The sequence below is a fragment of the Leptopilina boulardi genome, unplaced genomic scaffold (genome assembly GCF_019393585.1).
Source record: "Leptopilina boulardi isolate dan_hultmark-lab unplaced genomic scaffold, ZJU_Lbou_2.1 LbouV2_199, whole genome shotgun sequence".
NCBI lineage: Eukaryota > Metazoa > Arthropoda > Insecta > Hymenoptera > Figitidae > Leptopilina > Leptopilina boulardi.
The window spans coordinates 153,512-179,429 of NW_026137750.1; the positions used below are offsets into that span (position 1 = coordinate 153,512).

The window sequence follows — 25,918 nt, forward strand, 5'->3', positions numbered from 1 at the left end:
AATATATTATTGGCATAATAATTGATGAGAATAATTTACATCCCCCACCTTACCACTCTTCTACAACAAATATGTATCTATATGTACACATATAATTAATTTAGTAAAATTTTTAATAATAAATTATTACTATATTTTTTATTTATTTTTATTCATTGTTATATTAATTGCTTAAAATAAATGACTAATTTATAGAAAATAAAAAAAAACAATAATTGAAAATAAAAATACTAAAGTGCGATTCCAAGTGAGATTTTGACTTTTTCGGAGTAGGTTAACCGATTGCAATGAAACTTTGGAATTTTGTTATATATAGTAAGACTAATCTTTAACGTAAATTTCAGCCTAAAATATTTGTTAGTTTACGAGATTTGCAATAATAACAAAAAATTTTAAACTGCTATATTTTCCGTTCTAATAATCGGATTGAGGTCTACTTTTTTTTAAAATGTCAAGGAAAATGAGAGGAATAAATCTCTTTCAGAACATTTTTTTATAATTTTACAACTAAAAAAATTATTAAATAATAATTGAATAACTTTCGCGCGACTAACTAAAATTCAATCACTTAAACGCTAAAATGATCTTACCTGTATTTTCTTTAATGTTCCAAAGGATTTTTATTGTAAATGTAAGTTTAACTTAAGAAATTTTATTAATTTATTAGTATAAACAATTGAGATTTCTGCTAGTTGACGTGCAGACGACATTGCGCACGCAGCATTCTCACATAGCCAATTTAGTCCACGAATCACGTCAGTTGGCTATGTGAGAATGCTGCGTGCGCAATGTCGTCTGCACGTCAACTAGCAGAAATCTCAATTGTTTATACTAATAAATTAATAAAATTTCTTAAGTTAAACTTACATTTACAATAAAAATCCTTTGGAACATTAAAGAAAATACAGGTAAGATCATTTTAGCGTTTAAGTGATTGAATTTTAGTTAGTCGCGCGAAAGTTATTCAATTATTATTTAATAATTTTTTTAGTTGTAAAATTATAAAAAAATGTTCTGAAAGAGATTTATTCCTCTCATTTTCCTTGACATTTTAAAAAAAAGTAGACCTCAATCCGATTATTAGAACGGAAAATATAGCAGTTTAAAATTTTTTGTTATTATTGCAAATCTCGTAAACTAACAAATATTTTAGGCTGAAATTTACGTTAAAGATTAGTCTTACTATATATAACAAAATTCCAAAGTTTCATTGCAATCGGTTAACCTACTCCGAAAAAGTCAAAATCTCACTTGGAATCGCACTAAAAAAAATAACTAAGTTATGGAAAAAATATTATTTTATAAATATATTTATTTGAACCATAAATAATTTTTATTTGAATTAAATAAACTGTATTGGAACCAATAATTTCTGTATTTGAAACAAATACTATTTAATTGGCTCAAATAATATAGATAGATAATATTTATTTCATTGATACTAAATATTATGTTTTACATCTTTAACTCAAATAATAATAATTATTATTTGATACAAATACTATGTTTATACAGGCGTGCAAAGTGGGTTGCCTAGGAGGAAATTCTTTTAAGGATTCTTTACAGATATACTATGCAAGATCCTTTATAGAATCTTCTATATACAGAATTAACAAAATTATTCGTGAACGTAACCTTCAAGAACGCATATGTCATTTTAATTAGAAAAAAAAGTTTTTCAAGTTTTTTTTTAAAATCCTATAAAGAATTCTGTACATAAGATACGTGTAAGGAATCTTTAAAGGAATTTTTAATGAGTATAGATAATATAAACATCCTACATAAAAATTTTTCTAAAAGCTCCTTTAGTTATTTTAAGTTACGATTTAGTTTTCTAATACAACCCTTTTTTCTAACCTCAATGTTGTTGTGAACAGTACTTCATATGTAACGTTCTCTGAGGAAAAGGACCGAAGAAACAAAAAATTATAGGATTACTGTCCATTTTGCACAGGGTACTGAAACTCAAAACTTGTAAACAGGGATGGGTTACCAAATTCATAAAGTGGAAATGCGTTTGTGAAATGCAATATTTGGGACGTTCCACTTTAATAATTTGATAACACATCCCTATGTACAATTTTTGAGTCATTACCAAATGCAAGATGGACTCTTAGTAATTTTTATTTTATTAAAATGTAAGCAATAATTACGAAATACACAATAGAAATATTATATTCATAATTAAATTAAATTTATCAAATAATTCATGCCTTTCAATAAGGAAAACATTAAATCAATCGCATTTAAGAACTTTATTAATTGCAAATTCTTAACCTTTATATATATGTACCAAATATATTAAGCTTTATTAACATACTTAGCATTAGAGTGTCCGTTTTATAGACAAAGTATAGATGTCTGACAAAAACGCAAAGACTTTTATTTTAATTTCCCATTTATTTTATTTTACAGAATTAATATTAAAATGAAATAATATTAAGAAAATAATAATTATAATAATTAATTAAAAAAGATTAAAAGATATTAACAAATTACTCCTAATCTGCATTTCCCATAATAAATCTTCACAAAAAAAAAAAAAAAAAAAAAATAGTAAACAAGTTTAAATTCCGCGTAATTAATCGGCATTATTGAACTTTTTATAAGGTAAAGTTTTTAAGTGAACGTAGTATAGATACATAACGAGTGTATATTGATTAACCAAAGAATTATTTAACATATTAGACAAAGTATATTTCATTTGTAATAACAAATGAAATCTTGAATTCTTAACAAAATTAATAATTTACTATTTAATATAACATTTTATAATAGTGAACATTATCAATGTATATATAAATTAAATTTTTTTTTAAAAAATATGAATCGAAATAAATTGTAAAAAAATTATTATAAATATATATTTTAATGAAATTTGATAAAACTATGTATGAAAAATGCTCAATGAACTCCTTTTTTGAATTGACCTTTAGTATATATATATATAATATATAAATATGAAGACGTTATGGAACAATAATGTATATTTTTTATTCAACCCTCTATGTGCTATAGTTAAACATATACGACCGTGGCCTACGTACGAAGCGTCGTTGTAAATTGTAACTTGTTATAACGTCGACACTCACTCTGTTGATATCGTCGACGGAAGGTCTAGCAAGGTGACAGTTAATTTAGTAAAAATTCAAAAAAATAAATTAGTAATTCTTTAAAAAAAAAAAAATTTTTAATAAATTGAAACAAAATTTAGTATGTTTCATTACTATTATTGACAATATCATTTTATTATCATTATTTAACTTGATTTAAGAAAGAAATTAAGTTCCCTAAGTGAATAGTGAAATTGTGATTTAATCATACAAAACGATAATTTTTAAATTGACAGTGCTTAATTTATTTTTATTAAAACATTTATTTGCATTAATTTATACTTTATTTTGCTTTAATTTTTATATTGTTAAAATTTTCCCCGTTAACAGTGATTAGAATTTTCATTCCCAAAGTTTAATTTAAATTCAGTGTTGTTTTTTAGTGTTTTTAATTTTACGAACACGCACACCGAAAAGAATTTATTTTATACGCCTAGAGAAAAGATATATATTATTGTATTCAGAGTCAAATAAATTAATATTTATTTGTTTCAAATAAATTTTATTTATCTCAAATAAATGCAAATAAAAATTTTCTCTGAGTGTACAATTAATTATTTAACAATAAATTGCGTTAAAATATTCTAAAATAGATGTAAATGATCTTAATTTTTAGAATAAATTGTTTTCACTAGCATTATAGGACTGATTTTTAATAATACTGAAATAAAAAATTTACGATCCTAGAAACATTGATTCTTTTTATTTTAAAATGAAGTCATAATATGGAGACATTAAATTTTTTTATTCTCGTTTCTATTTTTTTATAAAAATAAATTAAATAATACTTTTTGTATATTATAAACATTGTGAAAATCATTGTTTTTGATAAATTTAAATAGAAAATGTTAATTCAAAAATTTCGTTATATTACATTAATAAATAAACTAATTTTTATTATTATTAATTATTTATACAAATAAATTTTATATAAGAAATTTAGTAAAAAAAATTATTTGTGGTAATAATATCTAAATAATTTCTAAAAATAGAATAGACATAGTTTCTAAACCTTAGGGGAAAAATATACGACTACGAAAAGAATGGGAATTGATTTTTTTTCTATAATTATATAATAACAATATTGTATTTACTATTTTTTCTTATGAATAATTTTGTTTCAACGAAAAAAATAAACCAAATATGTGTACACAATTTTATGGTGAAAAAATTTTTAATGATTAATGTTTCAAATAATAAAATTTATTAATTGGTCCAAGTTAAAGTGTTCAGAATAAAAAATATTAAAACACTTTTAAAATTACGTTTTGATTGATATTTTATTTCACGGTGAGCTTGGACTAAGTTCAACCCAAAAGTTCTTGCTCATCTAATTGTTTTTCTGATATACGCAAAGATGAATCAAGTACTTAAAATTCTGAGTATAAAATGAAAAAATATTAAAGTTTGGTTAATATTAAATAAACCAAATAGATGGTTATTAACCAAATATTTGGTTTATCTTGCATAGTTTTAAACAACTTAGTCTAAGTTCACCGTGATTTTTTATTTTATATTTACAAATATTAATTTTAATCATTCACTTTAGTTGAAATTTTTTATTCATTAATTTATTTTATAATTAAATATTTTTCAGCTGGCAGGATTCGCAAACCGCATTAATCCTGCGGAAATGTCCCTTCCAATGACAAACATGCTCAATTCAAATGGTTCTACTTTTCAAATCAATCGAAATGAACGGCCAGATGATATTCGCACTCGAGTTATTGGAGGTGAGGTTATTTTTTATATTAGTAAATAAAAATTCAAAAAACAATTTTTATTTTTAATCTATGATATATATATATATATATCAGTATGTAATAACACCGTCCGATATGATTAAATCATTTATGATTTTTAGAGATAAAAACAACCGTTAAATGGAAAATAATGAAACACCTGTTAGGTGATTACAAATCTGACATCAGATTCGTATTCATAGAGACCCTGAAAACTCCTAAAGTGTCATAAAAAAATAAAATTTTTAAAAAGGTATTTTATCATCTTCCATTTAAGGGTTGTTTTTATCCCTAAAAATCGTAAACGATTTGATCTAACAAAACGGCAAAATATGCATATTTTTTGGACCTATTAATAATTTCCGAAAACGCTTGACTTTTTTTTTTGTGTGCAAAAAAAAGTTTAATTTTTTCGGACGGTGTAATTTGCAGATATGTAAACTGATATCGAAATACTTAAAAATTACATAATAGTTACAACTTGTTTTCTACACAAGACCTGCGTACTTAAATGGAATCATTAAATTATAATTAAGTTGATATGAACATGACTTTGAATAGAAATAATTTCTTTTCAACTTGATATATGTATATGAATTGTTCAGCTAACATTTTTACAATTTTTCCTCATATGTTGAAATATACTTTAAATTTTTTATTTTAATAATAAATCATCTAGAAAAGCAATTTAAAATAATAACTTTAATGTGAAAAATTTAAATTGTTATTTAAAAGTATTTAAAAATAGTGTTAACTTTCTTGAATATACGATGAGAATGCAAAAAAAAATTAAATTAAATTAAATTTTAATAAAGTAACTGTGATAATATAATTTATTACATTTTAAGAATTCGTATCGATTTTTTGTTAGTTTTTTTTTTAATTATAGACGGGTTTTCTTTACTCTAAGACTCCAAATATTGAAACAGAAAGAAAACAATCTTCTTGAAATTAAGGTTTTATCGATCGCCATCACTCTAATATTAGTTAGCAAAATTATCTTTACACAGTCTGAAGAGAGTCTTTTGTATATAGATATATAACTATGTCATCGATGAATTATTAAACATAATGTAAGGAAGGTCAACATGTGATATTTGATTGCTCATAATTCTAAAATATACCTACCACGTATGTCAGTTTTGAAAAAATCGTTTTATTTCAACATGTATAGGTAACGAGAAATAGAATTCGTATCGAATCACTGAAAATTTCAAATCTATAGAAATTTTTATTTCTTTTAAAATTTCTACACGGAAAGTTAATATCAAATTTTATAAAAGTATTTTACAATTGTAGGACAAAATGCGATAAAGCGAAATTTTGATATCAAAAATACTAAACTTTAAAAAAAAAATTATGAAATTTAGTAAAGTTATATCAAATATTAAATACACACGTTTAACAAATTTTAATATAACTTTACTAAATTTCCATATAAGTTTTTTTTTTTAAATTTAGTATTTCTGATATCAAAATTTCGCTTGATCGCATTTTATTCACAAGTTAATATAATAGTATATGATATAATTATTATAACAACCAAGAAAAATATTCCAAAAGTTTTTGATTTTTTATATCAACAATATAGGGAAGTTTTATGTAAGCATCTAAGGGGAAGATAAATTATAGGGGACAACATTATTATATTTGGGGAGGAGGGGGGAGGTCTAAAACCCTTGAAAATAGAATAGTAATAGAATAACTTTTTAAAGGATATATATTTTCAATCATATATATTTTGGAGCTCAATTTAGAAATAGTTTGATATCAAAAAGTACTCTTGTTTATATTACTTATACGATTATTTCTAAGTAGAACAAATTGAAATATATATCTGACCGTGAATATATATGTAGTTCCTTGTGTGATTCTAAAAATACAACATTTCAATCCTATTTTCAGTGCAAAACGAGAGCAAGGTATATTTTATAAATATTAAAAGTCAGGTACTAAAAATAAAAAAAAGGTTCTTCTTTCAAATTTTACCCCTAAAACTTATTTTTTACATATATATATATATGACGCACGTGAACTTTAAGTATATATTTACCGAGATATTTACTTTCTAAATTCATTAATTAAAGTACCTTTAATTATCTTAATGATCATAATGATCAATGACTTATGGCTTTGGGTAATAATTTATCAATTTACTAAGTTAATTATACGAAAAACTTATAATTAAAAGTATATACCCATATTAATTACTTTCTTATATAAACTGAAAAAAAAAATTTATTTGCTTCAAATAATCAGTTACTTGACTATTATCAAATAAATATTTACTTAAACCAAATAATTTTTATTTGAATTAAATAAATATTTATATTTGATAATTTAGTCAAGTAACCGATTATTTAAGAAAAATAATTTTTTTCAGTCTACACTAAGAAATATTGTAAATATTGATAGATATTAGTGAATTCTATTGATTTTTAATTTTCCTATCCGCCATATTGGATCCACCATTTTGAAAAACTAACATCAGATTCGAATTCAGCGACCCGAAAAACCCCTAAGTAACAAGTTTTAAGTAAATTTTAATAATTTTTAATGTTTCTGTACGCCATTTTGAATTTTGAAAAACTAACATCAGATTCGTATTTACACTGTAAAAAGAAATTCTTATTTTAAGGCCGAAAAAAGGTCTTACTTTAAGAGGTAACATTTTTAAGACAGCCCTTGCTGAATCTAAGCAATGAATTTACATGCAATTTGAATTTAAATACATTATGGCTAGTACTACTGAATTTAAGACTTATCTTAAAATAAGATTTATTTTTTACAAGTGTACAGAGATAGCACCGAACTTTACACGAAGTTAACACACGGAGAGAAATTTCTAGGAATATTTATCGTGCTCACTTTCAGGTGGCAGCACGGTAAATATTCCTAGAAATTTCTCTCCGTGCAGAAAGTTAACGTCGATAAGTTTGGAAGTTAACGTTGTTAACTTCCCGTTAACTTCTCAGAAGTTTATGCGCAGATGTTTTCTATAGCAGCTAGAGCTACGCAATACTTTTTAATTACATTTCCCTTTAGATAAGCTATGAATGAACTAAAAATACATTCATCTTGAAAAATTGTTTTTTTTTAATTTTGAATTAATAAAAGAAAATTTTTTGCAAAATTTATCCAAACTTTCGGCAAATTTAGCTTTATAAATTCCAACAAGTTAACAGTGTTAACTTAAACTCTGAGGACATTTAAAACTTCTGGAAAGTTAACGGGAAGTTAACATTGTTAACTTTCAAATTTATGGTCGTTAACTTCCTGTTAACTTCTTGCAAAATTGGATGCTATCTGGATAGCGACCCCAACAAACCCTTAAGTAACAAGTTGTAAGTAAATTCGAATGATTTTTAGTTTCCTGTCCGCCATATTGGATCCGCCGTTTTGAATTTTGAAAAACTAACATCAGATTCGAGATCAGCGACCTTTATAAAACCCCCAAGTAACGAGTTTTAAATGAAACTGACTTCATATTCGTAATTAGTAACCTCAAAAACAACTTCAGTGACAAGTTTCAATCGAATTTCAAAATAGGTCATTTTTGAAAAGAGATATTGGATTTAGGTTTTCGAATTTTTAATTTTTGACCTCAAATTCGAATTCAGCGTTCAATATTTATAGGTGATTCTCTCAAAAAGAACAAATTATTTGTGCACAATTTTTGGACAAGGTTTTTGTTAAAAAATAATAACATTAATTTCAATTAATAAACATTCTCCCAGCCATACGATAAAATTCAACAAATTTTTATGGGATCACTAAAGAAAATTTCAAAAAAATGGCAAACAACTGAATTATTGAATGAAAACTAGTGTTAAAACTCCATTCCGTAACATCAGTTTTTATTCAATATTTCAGTTATTTTACCTTTTTTTAAAATTTTCTTTAGTGGTCCAATTGAAAATTGTTAAATCCTAACGTATGGCTGACAGAATTTTAAATAATTTCAATTAATTTTCATATTTTTTAACAAAATATCTTAAAAGCGTAATTTGTCCTTTCACAGAAAAAAAACTGAACTCAGAATGAACCATGTAGAAGGCTCATTTTGATGTGCAACAAAAATGAACCAGGTTGGTGGCGCCACTGTCTATGTCGTTTAGCATTGGCTCATTTTGATTTGCAACAAAAATGAGACTAGGTTTTTTCTGTGTTTTGAGAGAATCACCCTTATACCTTAAATAACGTCAGTATGATGTATATCTGTTATTTTTAGGGTTCCGTACCCGAAGGGGGAACAGGCATGATTTTTCGAATAAAAAAAGATGGAAATTTTATCATAGCGTTTTCAAGGAAAAACTGATAATTTTCGTTATATGCGACTATGTGTCTAATTATGTGTTTTTATGCTCACATTACAGGAAAAATTAAGTAAAATTGGAATTTTTCCACCTGCCTTCACACTTTAACCCCCTTAAATTTTAGGTTTAAGGATACGAAACCCTCGGTTTTAATGTGAGTGTAACTCACACTTGTCCGATTTTTTTTGTTTTTTAAGTTTTTATAGAAAGTACGTCTATAGATGTACCTCATATAGTCAAGGAGTTAAAAAAAAGAAGAGTTTGCCAAAGATTAATTAAATCGAATAAAATTTAAGTAGTGCGCCAAGATTTCTATTCTTTTTATACTCTCTAAATCTGAACGAGTGAAATTTTACTAATTCTTACTAAAATCTATTAATTAAAAAAGGAGAAAGTCATCCACTATAAGAATTAGCAGAAAACTATACTAATCTAAAAAATAGTAGAACAGAAAACGAATTATAAGATTTTTATTAGATGGGAACAGGAAAATATAATTTTAAATGCGAAAAAGAAAACTTTTTAGTGTTCATATTGACCAATGACGACGATTGTAAAAAAATGTTATTTTATAAAAAAAGAATACGTTCAGAACTCCATAAAAGGAATCGATTTTTTTTTAACTATTCTTTTAATACAATATAATTTAAAATAAAAAAAAGAATAAATAAAAAATAAACTTATTTTATTTTCCTTGAAGAAAATAATGTTTCATTGTGCAATAAATAGAAATTATTCAGCTTGCGCGCTGTTATTTAATTTGACATTTTATTTTACTTATAAAAAGAAACTGTTCTTTACATTTAAATTTAAAAAAAAAAGTTCTTTTTTAATAACAATCTTAATACTAGTGCTTCTAATTCAAATCGTCATAAAAAGCTGCAATAATTTTTGGGTTCAATATTGGAGTTAAATTCTGTAAGAGTAAAAGAAGGGGTTTTACATATAAGATGTAAGAATCTTATTAAAGAGAAAAAGTATAAAAGTTAAAAAAAAAATTATTAACTATACATATTACATATTAAATAGTTATGTGGAGAATTTTATATTAGATATACATATATATAGTATATTTATAAACAACTTTCAATTTATCAAAGCTTGTCTATGTATAGAAATAGATGAAGGAGAATCTCTAATTTAGATGATGATTTCAAGCACTTACCTACCCCACATCTATATGAACAAATACAATTAAAAGCATCTCTCAGTGACCTTAAAGGTGGGGGTGACTTATTCTGCGCAGGGCGATATTGTGGCATTTCATGGGGGTTGAATCACCGATAAGATTATCAAACTAGTGTTGAAAGCGTAGTGGACCTAACAACAACAATACTAAGGGCACTGTCCTTTATTTAAAAAAAAAAAAAAAGATTTGTTTATCATTCTATAAAACTCAAGGTCAACTAATTATCGTTATATCAAGAAGATGATTGATGGTAACTAGATATTCACATTGTTTTTTAATTTAAAAAAAATATATAGTTAAATTTTTTGTTCAATATATATTTACTTTATTATTTTTTTCCTTCTTTATTATCTGCTCAAATTGTTTACTTGTTGTTCATTTCCATTAGATAAAATTTCTTAAGTTATAAACTAATAGATTTGAAAATACCTTTCATTTTCATGATAAAAACACACTTTTGGAAAATTGAATTTTTTTTTTATTTTTTAAAGTTATATTATTATATTTTTGTTATTATATTATATTAATATTATTTATTTAATTTTATTTAATTTTATTCATTTCTTTATTTATATCTTGTACTATTTAAATTTCATTTTTTGAAAATTTCGAATATTAGTTAAAATTGTCTTTTTTTGTATATTATTGAAATAATGTATAGGTATTTTTTTTTATATACAGTTTCAATATTTATTCAACTTTAATTATAATTTTAACTGAAAGCAAAATATTTTGTAAAGATGAGAAAATCAAAATAATTTTCTTTTTATCAATAATTTATGATCTTGTTCTTTTATCTTTTAGAATATTTTAATAATATTATTTTAAAAAACTTTATTGATAACGAAGTGTATATTTAAATTAATAAACATTGTTTTTTCTTTTTTTTTCTCATCATTAGAAAGAATTTATTGAGATTTACACGATTTTCTAGTAAAATATTGTCATTTTTTGTGAAAGTGTTAGTTTGTTAACAAATTGTTTTACAAATACGCATTATCTTTCATGGAAGCCACAGGGCGTGTGGAAAAGAAGGACGAAATGTGCGCAAGCATGGATCGATTTTCAAATGCTTATTGTGATTATTTCCTTCATCCCTTATAATATTCACCTGTTGTCATTCTTTTCTTTATAGTGTTCATTGACTCTTCTTTTTTTTTCAAATGTCAGTAAAAATAAAAATTACTTCAATTTCACTTTAGTTGATAATAAATCATAATTATTGGTCATTTTATAATTATTAATTCAATTCAATGGATTAGTGTATATCCCATAATTGATTATTTTACTGTTAGTTATTTTTATTGAATTATTAGAAAAATTATTCCTAAAAGATAATAGAAAAATAAAATATATGGAGTCTAGTTTTATACTTAAAAATAAAATTTTTATTATACATGAGTCAATTTATTTTTTATCTCTTCAATCAAATTTGTCTTTAATATATATATAAACCTTTTATAATACTAAAAATAAACATTTAATTTATTTCCTTTAAGCTAATTTATGTTTTAATTAATTTGGATTGTTTAAAACTCAAAACTAATATTCATTAAATAATAAAATTGTATATTGACATTTAATTTTACTTGACTAAAGTTATAAATAATTTAAAAAAATTATATGATTTTAATTTAAATTATATTTATTAGTTTATTTATTTATATTAAAATAATAATTCTGATATGAAATTTACTAAAATGTGAAACATATAAGGAAGTTCTGAAAACAAATACATTTAGGTTAAAGAACTTTGGAAATTACGGAGTTCCCCCTAACTTGAACATTATTCATTTATATCAATAATCAATCAAGATGATTGAAAATAATAGAAAATTGAATAAATATGTTTTCACCATATATTTTTTATCTACCATTAGTAAATTTATTTATTTTTATAGTATATTAATTTATTTATTTAAAGAAAATTTATAATAATAAATATATAATTAAATTCATTAAAATCAAAAAATGAAACACTTTTTATTATATTCAGTAACATAATGTCCTTGATTTCTAAATTATTTCATAAATATAATTAAATTATTATTTTTATAATTATTATTATTATTATTAAAAGTTAAAAATTGATCGTATAATGTTAAACTAATATATTATTAAGTATTTATAGCTGTTATAAAAGTTAATCATCGTGTAACTAGTTTACTCCCGTTAAAAATTCATCCTGAAATCTGTTCTCATTTCTCAAATAGATCCATTTCTTCCGTTACATGAATAAAATACGATGATTTATTTCACTATTCAACATTTTTCTCAAATCAGGCAATGAGAGGAAAATTGTGATATAAAATATTTTGATTTATAATCTTCCTATGAAAACACCAGTTGCATTTGTTCTGGACAATGGCCAACATATAAATACGAAAGTAAATGTAAAATAATTCATGTTTTGTTTTAAATTAACTGGGTTAATTTTATTTGAATATTTATTTTTATTGTTTTTTTTCTTATATAATATTGAAGTATATTATTTAATTTTTAGGAAATTAAAATTAATAATTAAAGATTTTATAATTTAAACAAAAATAAATATCGACGCCTCCCGTCGATAAAATATTTATTCAAACGCCAGTACAATAAAATGTTAACTAAGAAAATTGTTCTGTATGTTGTCTTTAGAAAATTTCATGCAACATAATTCTTATTCAATTATTGTTTGAGCAATATAATGTCAATTCAAGATGAGTTCAATAAAATTGTAAATTAATTTTTAGTTCAATACGTTCAATATAATGTTTATTCAAACAATTTTGAACGCTTATAGTATTCACGGTGACAATATTTATGATTTTACAATCCTCGTTATCTCCTATTTTTTTCATTAAATTTTCTGTATTTTCCGGGCAATTTTTTATAAACATACCTTCTAACAAGGTTCTTGTTATCAATGCGGATCAATTTTAAAGTATAAGTTTGTTGTACAATATTGTTTCACTTTACGTTTCGGTAACGGTATTGGTGAAGAGAAGCATGTTAAGTCTAAATTGATTTCAAGACGTAATATTATTTTTATCTTACAATTGGAGGTACTTTTCTTTTTTTTACTAACCTATATACTTTTTGGACTCATTAAAAATTCGTCAATAAATTATTTAAATTTGGTATTGAATTTCTAAGTGACAATGGAATTAGTGTAGATTTTTGTTTTTTAATTTGAATGTTCAGAAATCATTGAATTGTACGCTTATTTAAAATTTAATTGATATTGCATTGTAGAAAAAAAAAAGTTGTAAAAAATTCTATCATTTAATTTGAATGCGTAGAAGTATTAAAATGGACACAGTGGTCCTCAAGCATCGACAGGTTCAACTAAAATGGATCCAAAAATTGAATGAACAAGCTTTTAAAAGACTATTCGTAGATGTAAAAACTGGTTTTTTTAAAATCCTAGCTGATCGTTTTCTCGAAAAAACTCAAAATTAAGTTTTACGAAATGTATTTTTAACATTGTATTATATACTGTTCAATAATCAACAATTATATCTTTAATGTTCTTTGGTAAACCATTTTAGTGCACAGTACGTACTCACTAAGCATTAATATATTTGACTTATAGTAAAATAAATACAAAAGCTTGTAGAATAGCTCATTAGATTACTCTTTATAGACGCTAAAACGACTTTGTCTGAAATCAAAACCAATTTTTTTCGAAATATTTTTAAACTGCGTTTTACAATAATTTTTTATATTTTAAGATTACCATTATGCTTAACTTATCATTTAAGCTTTATTTATCTATTTATATTTAAGTTGAAATTCCATTCATTCATCCATTCATATCAATGTATTTGTGCATTAGTTTAGTAACGTTTTGTAACAACTGACTGATTAACTTATTGCTTGTGCTCAAGACCAATTGCTTTTTCTCTATTTTAAAATGAGTTCACATGAGGAGAACAGGAAGAAAATATGTGCACCTTGCGGTCAGAAAATTGCTTTTAGAAAGGTTAAACCAGAAAAGTTTCTTATAAACAAAAAGTTAACTAATTTATGTAATTAAAAAATTTATCAACAATAATTTTAATTTAAATTGGCCTTTTAAAGATACTTTTTTCGTAATCAAGAAAAGTAAGATAGCATATTCTACAAATGCTTAATAAAAATTTCTCATCATTTAAATTGAAACTATTGTTGATAAGTTTTTTAATTAAATTAGTGAACTTTTTGTTTATAAGAAACTTTTCTGGTTTAACCTTTCTAAAAGCAATTTTCTGACCGCAAGGTGCACATATTTTCTTCCGGTTCTCCTCATGTGAACTCATTTTAAAATAGAGAAAAAGCAATTGGTCTTGAGCACAAGCAATAAGTTAATCAGTCAGTTGTTACAAAACGTTACTAAACTAATGCACAAATACATTGATATGAATGGATGAATGAATGGAATTTCAACTTAAATATAAATAGATAAATAAAGCTTAAATGATAAGTTAAGCATAATGGTAATCTTAAAATATAAAAAATTATTGTAAAACGCAGTTTAAAAATATTTCGAAAAAAATTGGTTTTGATTTCAGACAAAGTCGTTTTAGCGTCTATAAAGAGTAATCTAATGAGCTATTCTACAAGCTTTTGTATTTATTTTACTATAAGTCAAATATATTAATGCTTAGTGAGTACGTACTGTGCACTAAAATGGTTTACCAAAGAACATTAAAGATATAATTGTTGATTATTGAACAGTATATAATACAATGTTAAAAATACATTTCGTGAAACTTAATTTTGAGTTTTTTCGAGAAAAGGATCAGCTAGGATTTTATGAAAACCAGTTTTTACATCTACGAATAGTCTTTTAAAAGCTTGTTCAGTCAATTTTTGGATCCATTTTAGTCGAACCTGTCGATGCTTGAGGACCACTGTGTGGAGTACACTTCAATTCTATGATTCATTAAGAGTTAACGAAAATGTAATATACATAATAGTAACTTAAGGGAGCATATCCAGTCATCATTTTCAAAAAATCGACTTTTTTCTTTTTTTTTATTAAAGTACAACTTTTTAGAAATATTTTCCCGAAGTTTCGTATCAATTCATGATATTATAATGAATAATAATTTTTAACGTAAATATACCATTAGTTGTGTGCATTTTTCATTCGTTAAGTTATATAAAGAAAATAATATTTTAAATGAATTAAAATTATAATGTAATTTACATGTAATTTTTGGTATAAAATATATATTGTTGTAAGTTTTGAGTGATGAAGAAAAGATTAAACAAATTTCTATGCTTTATAAATTGTATAGTGTAAAAAGCTTGTCTCGTATCCGTTCAATTTACCCCAATCACCCATTTATTCACTGAACCTGAAACTGTTCCTATATCTTCATTCTCGAATTTCTTTGAAACCCTTTTACTATATTTATAATATTTCGCAGATAAAAGAACTCAAATTTATTCTCTAATGTGTAATATATATATATTGATAAAATAATAGTTCATTTTTTTAAATTACAAAATTGTAAAAAAAAATTTTAAAAACTAGAAATTCTTTTTTTTATAATATACGATAAAAACAAGCAATGGTTCTATGTCCAATTTTTTCTCCCTAGTACACTGCTCTATGGATTTTAGTCTATAAGCTTCGAGTTCGAGGATCAGCCTTCTATTTTTGATAATAGCGAAGCTTGTAGAACGTCAAGGTAAATTTTTTCTCAAAATCGTGGGAAGTTTTTGACCCTAGATTCGTGTTCAACATGAAAAATTCATTCAAAAACACTAAATGTCATTTTATTTGTAAAACCCATACAGGGCAATAAAGTTTATTAATTTTATCACTAATTATATTAACTGTGATAACTTGTTATTAATTAATATGAACAGATTTCTTCGTTTTATGGCTAAACAGACTGGTGTACCAATTGATTATCATAATCATGACTACACAGACTTAAGATTAAAATTTGATATTCAGTTATTATCTCAGCGATTTTTATACGCCGATATGCTTTTCTTGTTTAAAATTATCAACGGCATAATTAATTGTGCAGAATTGCTGAGTCTATTTTATTTGCATATACCCCTAAAATCTCCAAGACATCAACAATTGTTTCACATTCCTTTCAATAAAACTAACTATTTGAACAATTCTGTTATCAACAGATTATATAAAGAGGCAAATCAGTGTAGCACGAGTGTTAACTTTTTTGGTATTTCTTTAAATAAGTTTATAATTGAACTGCGTAATTTTGTGTATGATGGGAACAATAATGTTAGCGCGGCTGATTAATTTTGTTTAAATTAGGATTATCGTATCATAGTACACTGTACGAATGGGCACTGCCCGTATACTTTGAATAAATAAATAAATAAATGATTACTACGACAGTTATAATTGATGAAAAAATCATTTATAAATTGAATATTTTTAATAATTTTTCTACAAGATTATGGCTATTAATAGAAAAATATTGCGAAAAAATGACACGTGAAAAGTTATTATTGACCTGGGATTTCAATGACATTGATCACAAAAAGGAAGTACAAGTACAATATTTAATTATTTATGATAACAATGCATCATATCTAAACTAGGGAATTCTTTAGAACACTGAAAAGAAATAGACATGTATATATGACTGCAATCAATAGATCGATCCTCGTATCTGAGAAAACATATTTTAGAAATAATATCTGATTTTATAAATTTTATATTACACTGTCATGACTTTTTACAAAGTATGTTTTTTGACGTAATTTTATAAGTCAAAAGGGAATATTTTCTTTTCATTTTAAAAATATGAAAGGTCACCAGGCATCATAAGTCATATAACAAGAATAGGAACTTTATATATAGTATACTGTATATATATATATATATATATATATATATATGGGTTACGCGTATATAAAATCTTGTTCTTTATATTTTTCTCCGAACATGTACTGAAACTATATCACTCAAATTATTAAAAAAAATCTTCATCATTTATTTTTTATATGAAAATTAATTTAAAACATTAAGATAAAAATGATAACGATTTAATTAATAATAGAATCTTGTTTCAATTGAAAGGGCATCGATAAAAATTTAGAAATAAAATTTATATTTTCTAATGAATTTTCGTGAGCATTTCTTTTTCCTACGGAACTGCTGTCAGGTTTTAAACTTCGTAGGTGAAGGTCCCTAGGATCTCGCTTGTGCGACTATATATACCTTTACATCTAGGTTAGCTAACCTAAAGATTTTGCAAATGCCACTTTTTGCAACGTTGTTGGAGCACATTCTCCGTTAAACTTTTCTTTTCATAAGAAGCAGTTTGGGCTTTTCTTACAATCTGCGAACTTAGGATCGGCTTCTCAGTAGCTGATCTGTCACTATGTGGGGTTATATCCGAAACACACTGACGATACCGATACCATTCGAGACAAAACCAATTCCACTAGCCTGTTTATGGTCAGATTACGATTAGGTTCAAAAATCATCACCTTCTTGCTTCCTGACTTTTCGAGAAATTTGTTTCAATACTTTCTGCACGGAGAGAAAAATAAAGTTATATAACTTGTGATCACAAGTAGAAAATACCCGAGTGACTCTAGTAGTAATATTCAACTTACTGGATACTAAGGTTGTAACTACCGGAGTTTCGGAAATTGCAACCAAGTTCCACAGTTATGTTTGCTTAAAATCCTAACTTGAATGCTACTATTGGAGATACTAATAAAGTTTCTACTTGGGTTACAATTTATAATGGCTTTATTTTTTCTTCGTGTGGGTAAAGAAATCCAAGTCGCGGATATCAAGTATGACTTTTCGATTTACCTACTTCACCTTATCTGATGTCTGGATTGACTTCTTTGCGGAGATTATATACTTACTACTTTGGCATACGGTTTCCTTACTCCGACTTTGATCACCATTGTTGATCCTCTCGTAGTCTCGATCCTATTTTGCTGTGCCTTTGGATTAGTATATCTTTCAGATATGCCTTTCTAGGAAGACCTGTACGTTCATCTTCTTTGGAGTAGGTTCTTCCTCGCTTCTGCTTTAAGCTCATTTAGGGCTCTGGAATCCTACAAAAAAAATTACGAAGTGCAACCCTTAAATCAAAAAACTATCTTTTAAGCATAGACAAAAATCCAAAAACCGTCTTCTATATAATCAAAATATCTATCAAAAATTAAAATTTACTTCTACCACCCTCTTCAAATATTTACACAGCAATTTACCCTCAAAACCACTCCTATACTTAAAAACGTATAAAGGAGGATTGTTCTTACATTGACGCTCTATTACAAAGGCTAAAAAATATTAAAATTGAAAATTAAGTTTATAATTGTATAATAATTGAGGGTTTTTTTTTTTAAAGAGGAGTGATACCTTAGATCCGAAAAAAAATCAATTTTCTTCTCTTGGTTTAATCAATTAGAAATTTTAAGCTTATTAATATTCCACAAAAATTAGGGGGTTGAATTTGAGTTGACATTCGTGGGTGGCAATTAGGCCTTAATGAGCTCTTAATTATCATACAAACAATTTTTATGGATGACCCATAACTAATAGTGCCAAATCAAGGCCAAGGTTTTACACTACCTCCTAATTTGTGTGGAATAGAAAAAATAGCCAACTATTAAAACCTAACAAATTTCATATTATTAATAATAACCTGACAAGTATAATATTCCGAAGAATTACCTACAATTAACTTTATATTTTCATATATATTTTTTTTACTAGTCATATAATTTATAAATTATGATTAAGATCTCGTATTAAAACAATGTGGAAAGTTTTTCAATTAGAATCTAAAACTCGCTAGTTAGATGTATATAGAAAATAAAGTTTGTGATTGAGGAGGTTTTCTTGTTGAATTTATTTTAATAATTTATTTCCTGAGTTGGATTGGATTTCACTTGCAGTTGATTTTTTTCACTTGTGATAGAATAAAAAGAATATAAAGTTTTTAAATTAATATTTAAATATCTGTAAACGAAATTGAGTCAGATTTCTATATTCTAATACTTTTAAATTGAAATAGTAAAAATAATGTGAATATCTATATACAAATAGATAAAAACTATACCTAGGCACTTAATTAATTAAAATTAAGGAAACATAATTTTCAAAAATTTTGATTCTTTTTTTAACAGAACATACGACTAAAGAAGATTCAACAGTTTTTGGAAAGGTCTTAGTGGGACTATCATGGTTGTTAGTTATTCTTACGATGCCATTTTCCCTTTTCGTTTGCTTTAAGGTGAGATTTAGACTTAAAATTTTAGATTTATTATAATTTACAAATAATTCATTTTTTAATTTCGAAATTATTTTTTGATTCTCAGGTCGTACAAGAATATGAGAGAGCTGTTATATTTCGACTTGGACGACTTTTATCAGGAGGAGCAAAAGGCCCTGGTAATAATAATATAGAAATTTAAATAATACGAAGCTGAAATACGCAACGTTTATGATAAACGATTTTTAAAGCAATAATTTTTTAAAATGAAAATTTCTACAATATTTTGCTTAAAAAATATTTTTTTTATTATTTGTTGATTAATAAAAACTACAAGAAATATTTTTTAGACAAAGAATTATAGAATTTCTCATTTTAAAAAATTATTTCTTTAAAAATCGTTTATCATAAACGTTGCGTACTTTAGCTTCGTTAAATAATCTTTTTTTTCATATTATTTTGCTAGGTTGAAAAATTATAATTTTTTTTTTCTTGTTTATATTAAATAAAATTGTTTTTCATTTTAGGTATTTTCTTTATTTTACCCTGTATCGATGCTTATGCGAGAGTTGACCTCAGAACTCGAACATACGATGTTCCACCACAAGAGGTACACAACTGAATATTTAATTTAATTTGCTTTCTCTGGATCTCTAGTCTTTTCGAAATTTTCATAAATATGAATATACTTCTATTTGCATATTTACTTTACATAATTATTTATATTTTAATTATCTGATATTTTATTTTAGTAGAATAAACAAAAAATGTTTAATTACATTAAACTATGTATTAAAATTAGTTAAATTTTTTGTTTTCGATTTTTTAAATTTTCATTTCTAGAAGTTTGTATGTTTTATTTGCATATTAATTGAAAATTAGGTAATATTGATAATAAGGTATAAATCTTTGTTTTTTTTTTTTTTTTAAATATAGGTTCTAACAAAAGACAGTGTCACTGTTTCGGTAGATGCTGTTGTATACTATAGAGTGCATAATGCGACAATTTCGATCGCAAATGTTGAAAATGCTCATCATAGTACAAGACTTCTCGCTCAAACCACTTTGCGAAACACAATGGGTACACGACCTCTACATGAAATATTGAGCGAACGAGAAACTCTTTCTGGAACCATGCAGGTAACATTATTATATCTTATTATTAATATCCTTTGTAAATATTGTTAATCAACTGTAAAGAATAATTAACTTAGAAAATTGTTTCTGTGCTCTTTTTCAAAGCATGTAGTTTTAATTATTTTTTTTTACTTTCAATATTCTTTTTAATACATTTATGTACTTTTTTTTATCATGTGTGTTCAAAAAAAAAAAAGTTTAAAGAGAATTTCTCTGCTATCCAATTGCAAAACGTAGTAAAATTATTTAGGTTAATTTTACAGGAGGAAAACTTTTTTGAAAATATATATGTTTGCAAAGTTTAAATAGTTCAAAAATAATGTGAACTAATTTTAGACTGTGTTTAAACTTCTAAAACAAATTTTCGAAAAAGTTTTTCACATGTAAAATTAATATAAATAATTTTATTAAAAAAAATATATAAAGAAAAGTTGCAAGTGAAGATTTAAAAAAAAAAAAAAAAAATTGAAAACGCAAAAAAATATAGAAATATTTGATCGATCGAGTTTTCAAATAAGAATTCATAATAATTTCGTATAAAAAATTCATAGTTTCTGCTTTTTTTTTTTTTTTTTTTTTTTTTTTTTTGTAAATATATTCGCAAAAATGTAAGTGACGCTTTTTTAAAATTCAATACTTTTTCTACATGAAAAAAAAAAATATTATTGATCATATATAAAGTAAATATTCTCCTTGACACAATTTAAGAATATAATTTAAAAATTTTATATTAAAATTATATATTTAACAGAATTTTTATTACATTTTTCTTTACATGTAAATTTATTTTATTATGTAATTTATTCAAAATTTAAGAGTCACTTTTAAGGACCATTTATTTTAATTTTATTAAAATTTACTGTACTGTATTATAATAATAAACTTGCTTTTATATTGCAGAGTTCATTAGATGAAGCCACTGATACTTGGGGAATTAAAGTCGAACGAGTTGAAATGTAAGTCTTTTTTTTCATATGTGCAACAATTTTTAAAACGAGATTTATTAAAATATTGAATGATAAAATAATTGTTGATAATAATTAGTTAAATTTTTATCTTTATAATCTAGTAAGGATGTTCGTCTGCCGGTTCAACTTCAAAGAGCTATGGCTGCAGAAGCTGAAGCCGCACGAGAGGCTCGAGCAAAAGTACGTTGAATCATAATTATATATATATATATATATATATAATTTAAAATATTTATTATGCGATTGTAATTTGAAATTTTCATTTCTAATTTTTTGTTCAATGTTAATTAGGTCATTGCCGCTGAAGGAGAACAAAAAGCGAGCAGAGCTCTTCGAGAAGCTTCAGAAGTTATTGGAGATTCACCTGCAGCACTTCAACTTCGTTACCTTCAGGTATGTAAAGTTTTTAAAATATTTATTTTTCAAAATTTTTTTTTTTTTAGGAAATATTTTAATTTAAAGATATTAATTTCGCCTTCGTTAAGGTCTTATTTCGCTTTTCGAATTTTATATCATAATTTTCAGAAAATAAAAAGGTAAAAATTGTAGTATTTATATTTTTTAAGTTTATAAAGTTATTTAAAAATCATTGATCATTGATAGTGTATGATGTTTCAAAAATGCCTTTAGTTTAGTTTTGGTAATTGGTCTCTTGTATCGTAAGGTTATTGTGGCGGGTATACTCCATTAATATTTTTTTCTTTTTTCCCCCTTCTGACAACAATTTGTTCCAATAGAATATTATGTTGAACTAATATAAAGCTGTGACACACTTATTTTATTTCCAAATTGAATTAAAATAATTACGGTTATATATAGTCTTTCCTGAGTACTTAACATAACATAAAAAAATTAAGTTGTAATTTCATATGTTTAATTCTGGCTATAGTTATGTAATTGAAAACACAATATGAAAAAAATATCATTTCTTATAAATTTATATAGAAAATAGTTTTCTCATTTTGCTCTATACCTTATTTTTTCATACAACGCATGGACAAATTTTTTTTTTTTTCACTTACGTACTTCATTTTAATAAAAAAGAAATCATCCATTGTTGAATAAACTTTTATTAAATTAAATATTTTGATAGTAAATACTTTTTCTCTAATACGATAATCAGATTGTCAAATAAATCTATAACTATATCAAACATAGAGATAATATAAATAGAGTGGAGATGGTCTGTATAGAGGCGTCCGTTTGATAGAAAGAGAACGCGATTTTAGCACCAGTAGGTGTCTCTCTTGCGCTGGTGCTTATTGAAGGACAGATACTGGTGTTAAATCTTTCTTCTCTTTCCAACCCATTCTGTTTATGTCAGGACACTTCCCTCTTACGCAGCCGCCTATACCTTGTCTACTCTATTTATATTATCTCTATGATATCAAACGATCAAATTGGATCAACATTTTGCACAGGGTGATGAAACTCAAAGGTTGTACCCAGGGATGTGTTACTAAATTCATAATTATTCATTTGGAAACGTCCCAAATGTTGCGTATATGAAATGCAATATTTTGGACTTTCTACTTTATAATTTGGTAAGGGCGCACTCACACCTTTTGGCTGCCTGCCTGCCTGCAGGAGTTGTCATGGCAACGTGAAGGAGTAACAGAGATAGTAAATTCAAATTTGAATTTTCTCTCTCTGTTACTCCTACACGTTGCCATGACAACTCCTGCAGGCAGGCAGGCAGCCAAAAGGTGTGAGTGCGCCCTAACACATCCCTGTGTACAATTTGAATTACCAAATTATTCATTTAAATTAAATATTTCCTTAAATTTCATTGTAATATACAGAGATGGGTACGTAGAAAACCTCGAGTATAATACAAGGTATTTTACGTGTAATATACACGCATTATAGATGAGTTTTCTACGTGTGTATTATACATAAGGCGAATTTTGAGAAACATAACTCTAATGGCGCACTCACACCTTTTTTGGCTGCCTGCCTGCAGGTTACCATGGCAACGCATGAGTGTGAGTGAGACAGAAAATTTGAATATTCAAATTTTTAAATTTTCTGTCGCACTTACTCTCATGCGTTGCCATGGTAACCTGCAGGCAGCCAAAAGGTGTGAGTGCGCCCTAAAGGTGCTTTTATACCTCCAGTATTTTGGTCAAGCACCTTTAATCTGTTTGTTTCGAATTTCCAATTTTCAAAAGTTCTGATATTGTCAAAAATTAATTATCGATGCTTTCATAAAATTTAAATTATATTAGTATTTCTATTCTAAATTGAGAACGGAAGCACATTTAAAATGTTAAAAATTGTTACGAATTTATTGCAAATAAGATAATATATTATTTAACTCAACTGAAAGTTCTTAATTGACCAATATTTAAATATTTTATTTATTAATTAATACTTATTTACCAACAATAAACCAGAAAGTAAATAACAAAAATAGGTTATGTTGCCATTGATGCGGCTACAATGTCGAAAACCTGGTTTTCTACAGTATTATACACTTTTACCCATCTCTGGTAATATATCATACTGTATATTTATTATTATTATTTAAATATTTACAGACTCTAAACACAATCTCAGCGGAGAAAAATTCAACCATTGTATTCCCGTTGCCAATCGATATGATAACATATTTTATGAAAGCCAAAGAAGCAATGTCAGCATAAAATATGATTTTTTCGAAATTTAAGAAAAATCGCACACAAAATTTGAAATACGTACCAAATCGTGAGAAGAATTTCTTAGAAAAAACAATAAAAAATATTCTTTCAAATTCAGAGGAAGAAATTTTCACATCATCAAGATTAAAAACAAATAATTTCTTATCGATTAAAAAAGAAGAAAATAATAACGACGTAAGTGCGAATATTCAAGAAAATATTTATAAAGACGATAAAAGACTTTCTACAGATAGAATTTGCTATATTCGTCCAATGAATAATTTCAACATTAGTGATGAAATTAATTTAATAGAAGATTATCTTCAACAATTTGCCGAATAAACAACCAATTATACAATCGAATGTTATATGTAAAAGTTATATATGTAAACTATGGCCTCTTTCCATCTAAGGGCGGAAATATATATGTAATTAATTTTTTTCGATGATTTTTAAAATACTCAGATAAAAATGTCTATTGTTAATTTTTTTTCATTTATGACTTAAAATGAAAATATCTCCAAAGAAACATTTTTTTTTTTAAATTTGTAAATATTTCACTTTCTAATATTAAAATAAGTTTTACACGTGTGTAATGTAATTAATTTTTTATTTTTCTATTCGTGTTTATAGTCAAAAAAAAAAATTTCAAGAATTTTAAATAAAATAAAAAACATTTTTTCTGAGTAAAAATATTCTAAAAAAAAATTTTACCTAAATGTCGAAAAAACAAAAATTCCCTTTCTATCTGGAAATTGAGAACAAAATATTTGCTTTTTCGATGAAAATATTTTGCGTAAATAACGAATTTTATTAAACAAAAAAAAAAGTATAATAATCATCGAAATTTGAAAAAATCGTTTAAAAGAAAAGATTTGAAAATCTTCGCAAAATATTTACATATTAAATGTGATGTATAAAAAAATAGATATATAAAAAAAATTTAATAAAAATAATAAATATTCATCTTGTTGAAATTTGATCAAAGATTACATTTATATACGTATTAACAGGCGTGTACCTTAAAGTCTGTATATTAATTATTAATAAGTGTTGGCTTTTATATACTTTACCTAGTGAAATAGTGAGATCAAATAATTGAAAAGTAATAAAACAAATTTATTATTTTTTTTTTTTAATAAAAACCCACAAAAATTGTTTGTTGCTCACAAATATGTTTGAATTCGTCAAATTATGTAAAATTCTATTTTTAAAACTATATAAGAATTAAAAAAAAAAAACTTTTTAAAACATTTTTTTCTTAAAAATCATTTGACTCGATTCTTCTTTTAAAGATTCTAAAAGAATTATAATGAATAATATATAGTTTAAGTTTTAAGAAATAAATAAAATTTAATTTAATTCTAATTATTTAAAAACATGTAATATAATTTTATAACTAATCAATGCACTTTGGATAATCTTTCTGATTTTGAAAAATCATCTCAAATTTTTCACTTGACATCTGTTCTTTTCTATTTTTGTTATAACATATAAATATTTAAGTTTATTTTTTTTATAAGTTTAGAGAATTTTCTTATCTATTTTTTTTTTTTTGTAATAATAACGGACTCTAAATACAAAAATAATAAATATATATGTAATATTGAATGTATA

The 25,918-nt window shown here is 24.9% G+C and overlaps 1 protein-coding gene across 3 annotated transcripts; it reads left to right on the top strand.

Annotated features, from left to right (window-relative positions):
* Nucleotides 1-3,019: 3,019 nt before the first annotated feature.
* On the top strand, nt 3,020-25,130 carry LOC127278188 (band 7 protein AGAP004871). 3 transcript variants are annotated; one of them, XM_051299774.1, is made up of 10 exons: nt 3,020-3,125; nt 4,711-4,846; nt 19,472-19,578; nt 19,664-19,736; nt 20,085-20,166; nt 20,568-20,697; nt 21,595-21,650; nt 21,764-21,842; nt 21,954-22,055; nt 24,203-25,130. In XM_051299774.1, the coding sequence occupies exons 2-10, from the start codon at nt 4,747-4,749 to the stop codon at nt 24,305-24,307; spliced, it is 834 nt and encodes a 277-aa protein (XP_051155731.1). In that variant the 5' UTR covers nt 3,020-3,125; nt 4,711-4,746; the 3' UTR covers nt 24,308-25,130. The 3 variants fall into 3 exon arrangements, with proteins under 3 accessions (XP_051155731.1, XP_051155730.1, XP_051155732.1); XM_051299773.1 differs by having other exon boundaries at nt 20,085-20,167; nt 20,494-20,697; nt 24,203-25,128; XM_051299775.1 differs by lacking the exon at nt 3,020-3,125 and adding an exon at nt 10,287-10,610 and having other exon boundaries at nt 4,714-4,846; nt 20,085-20,167; nt 20,494-20,697.
* The last annotated feature ends 788 nt before the right edge of the window (nt 25,131-25,918 follow it).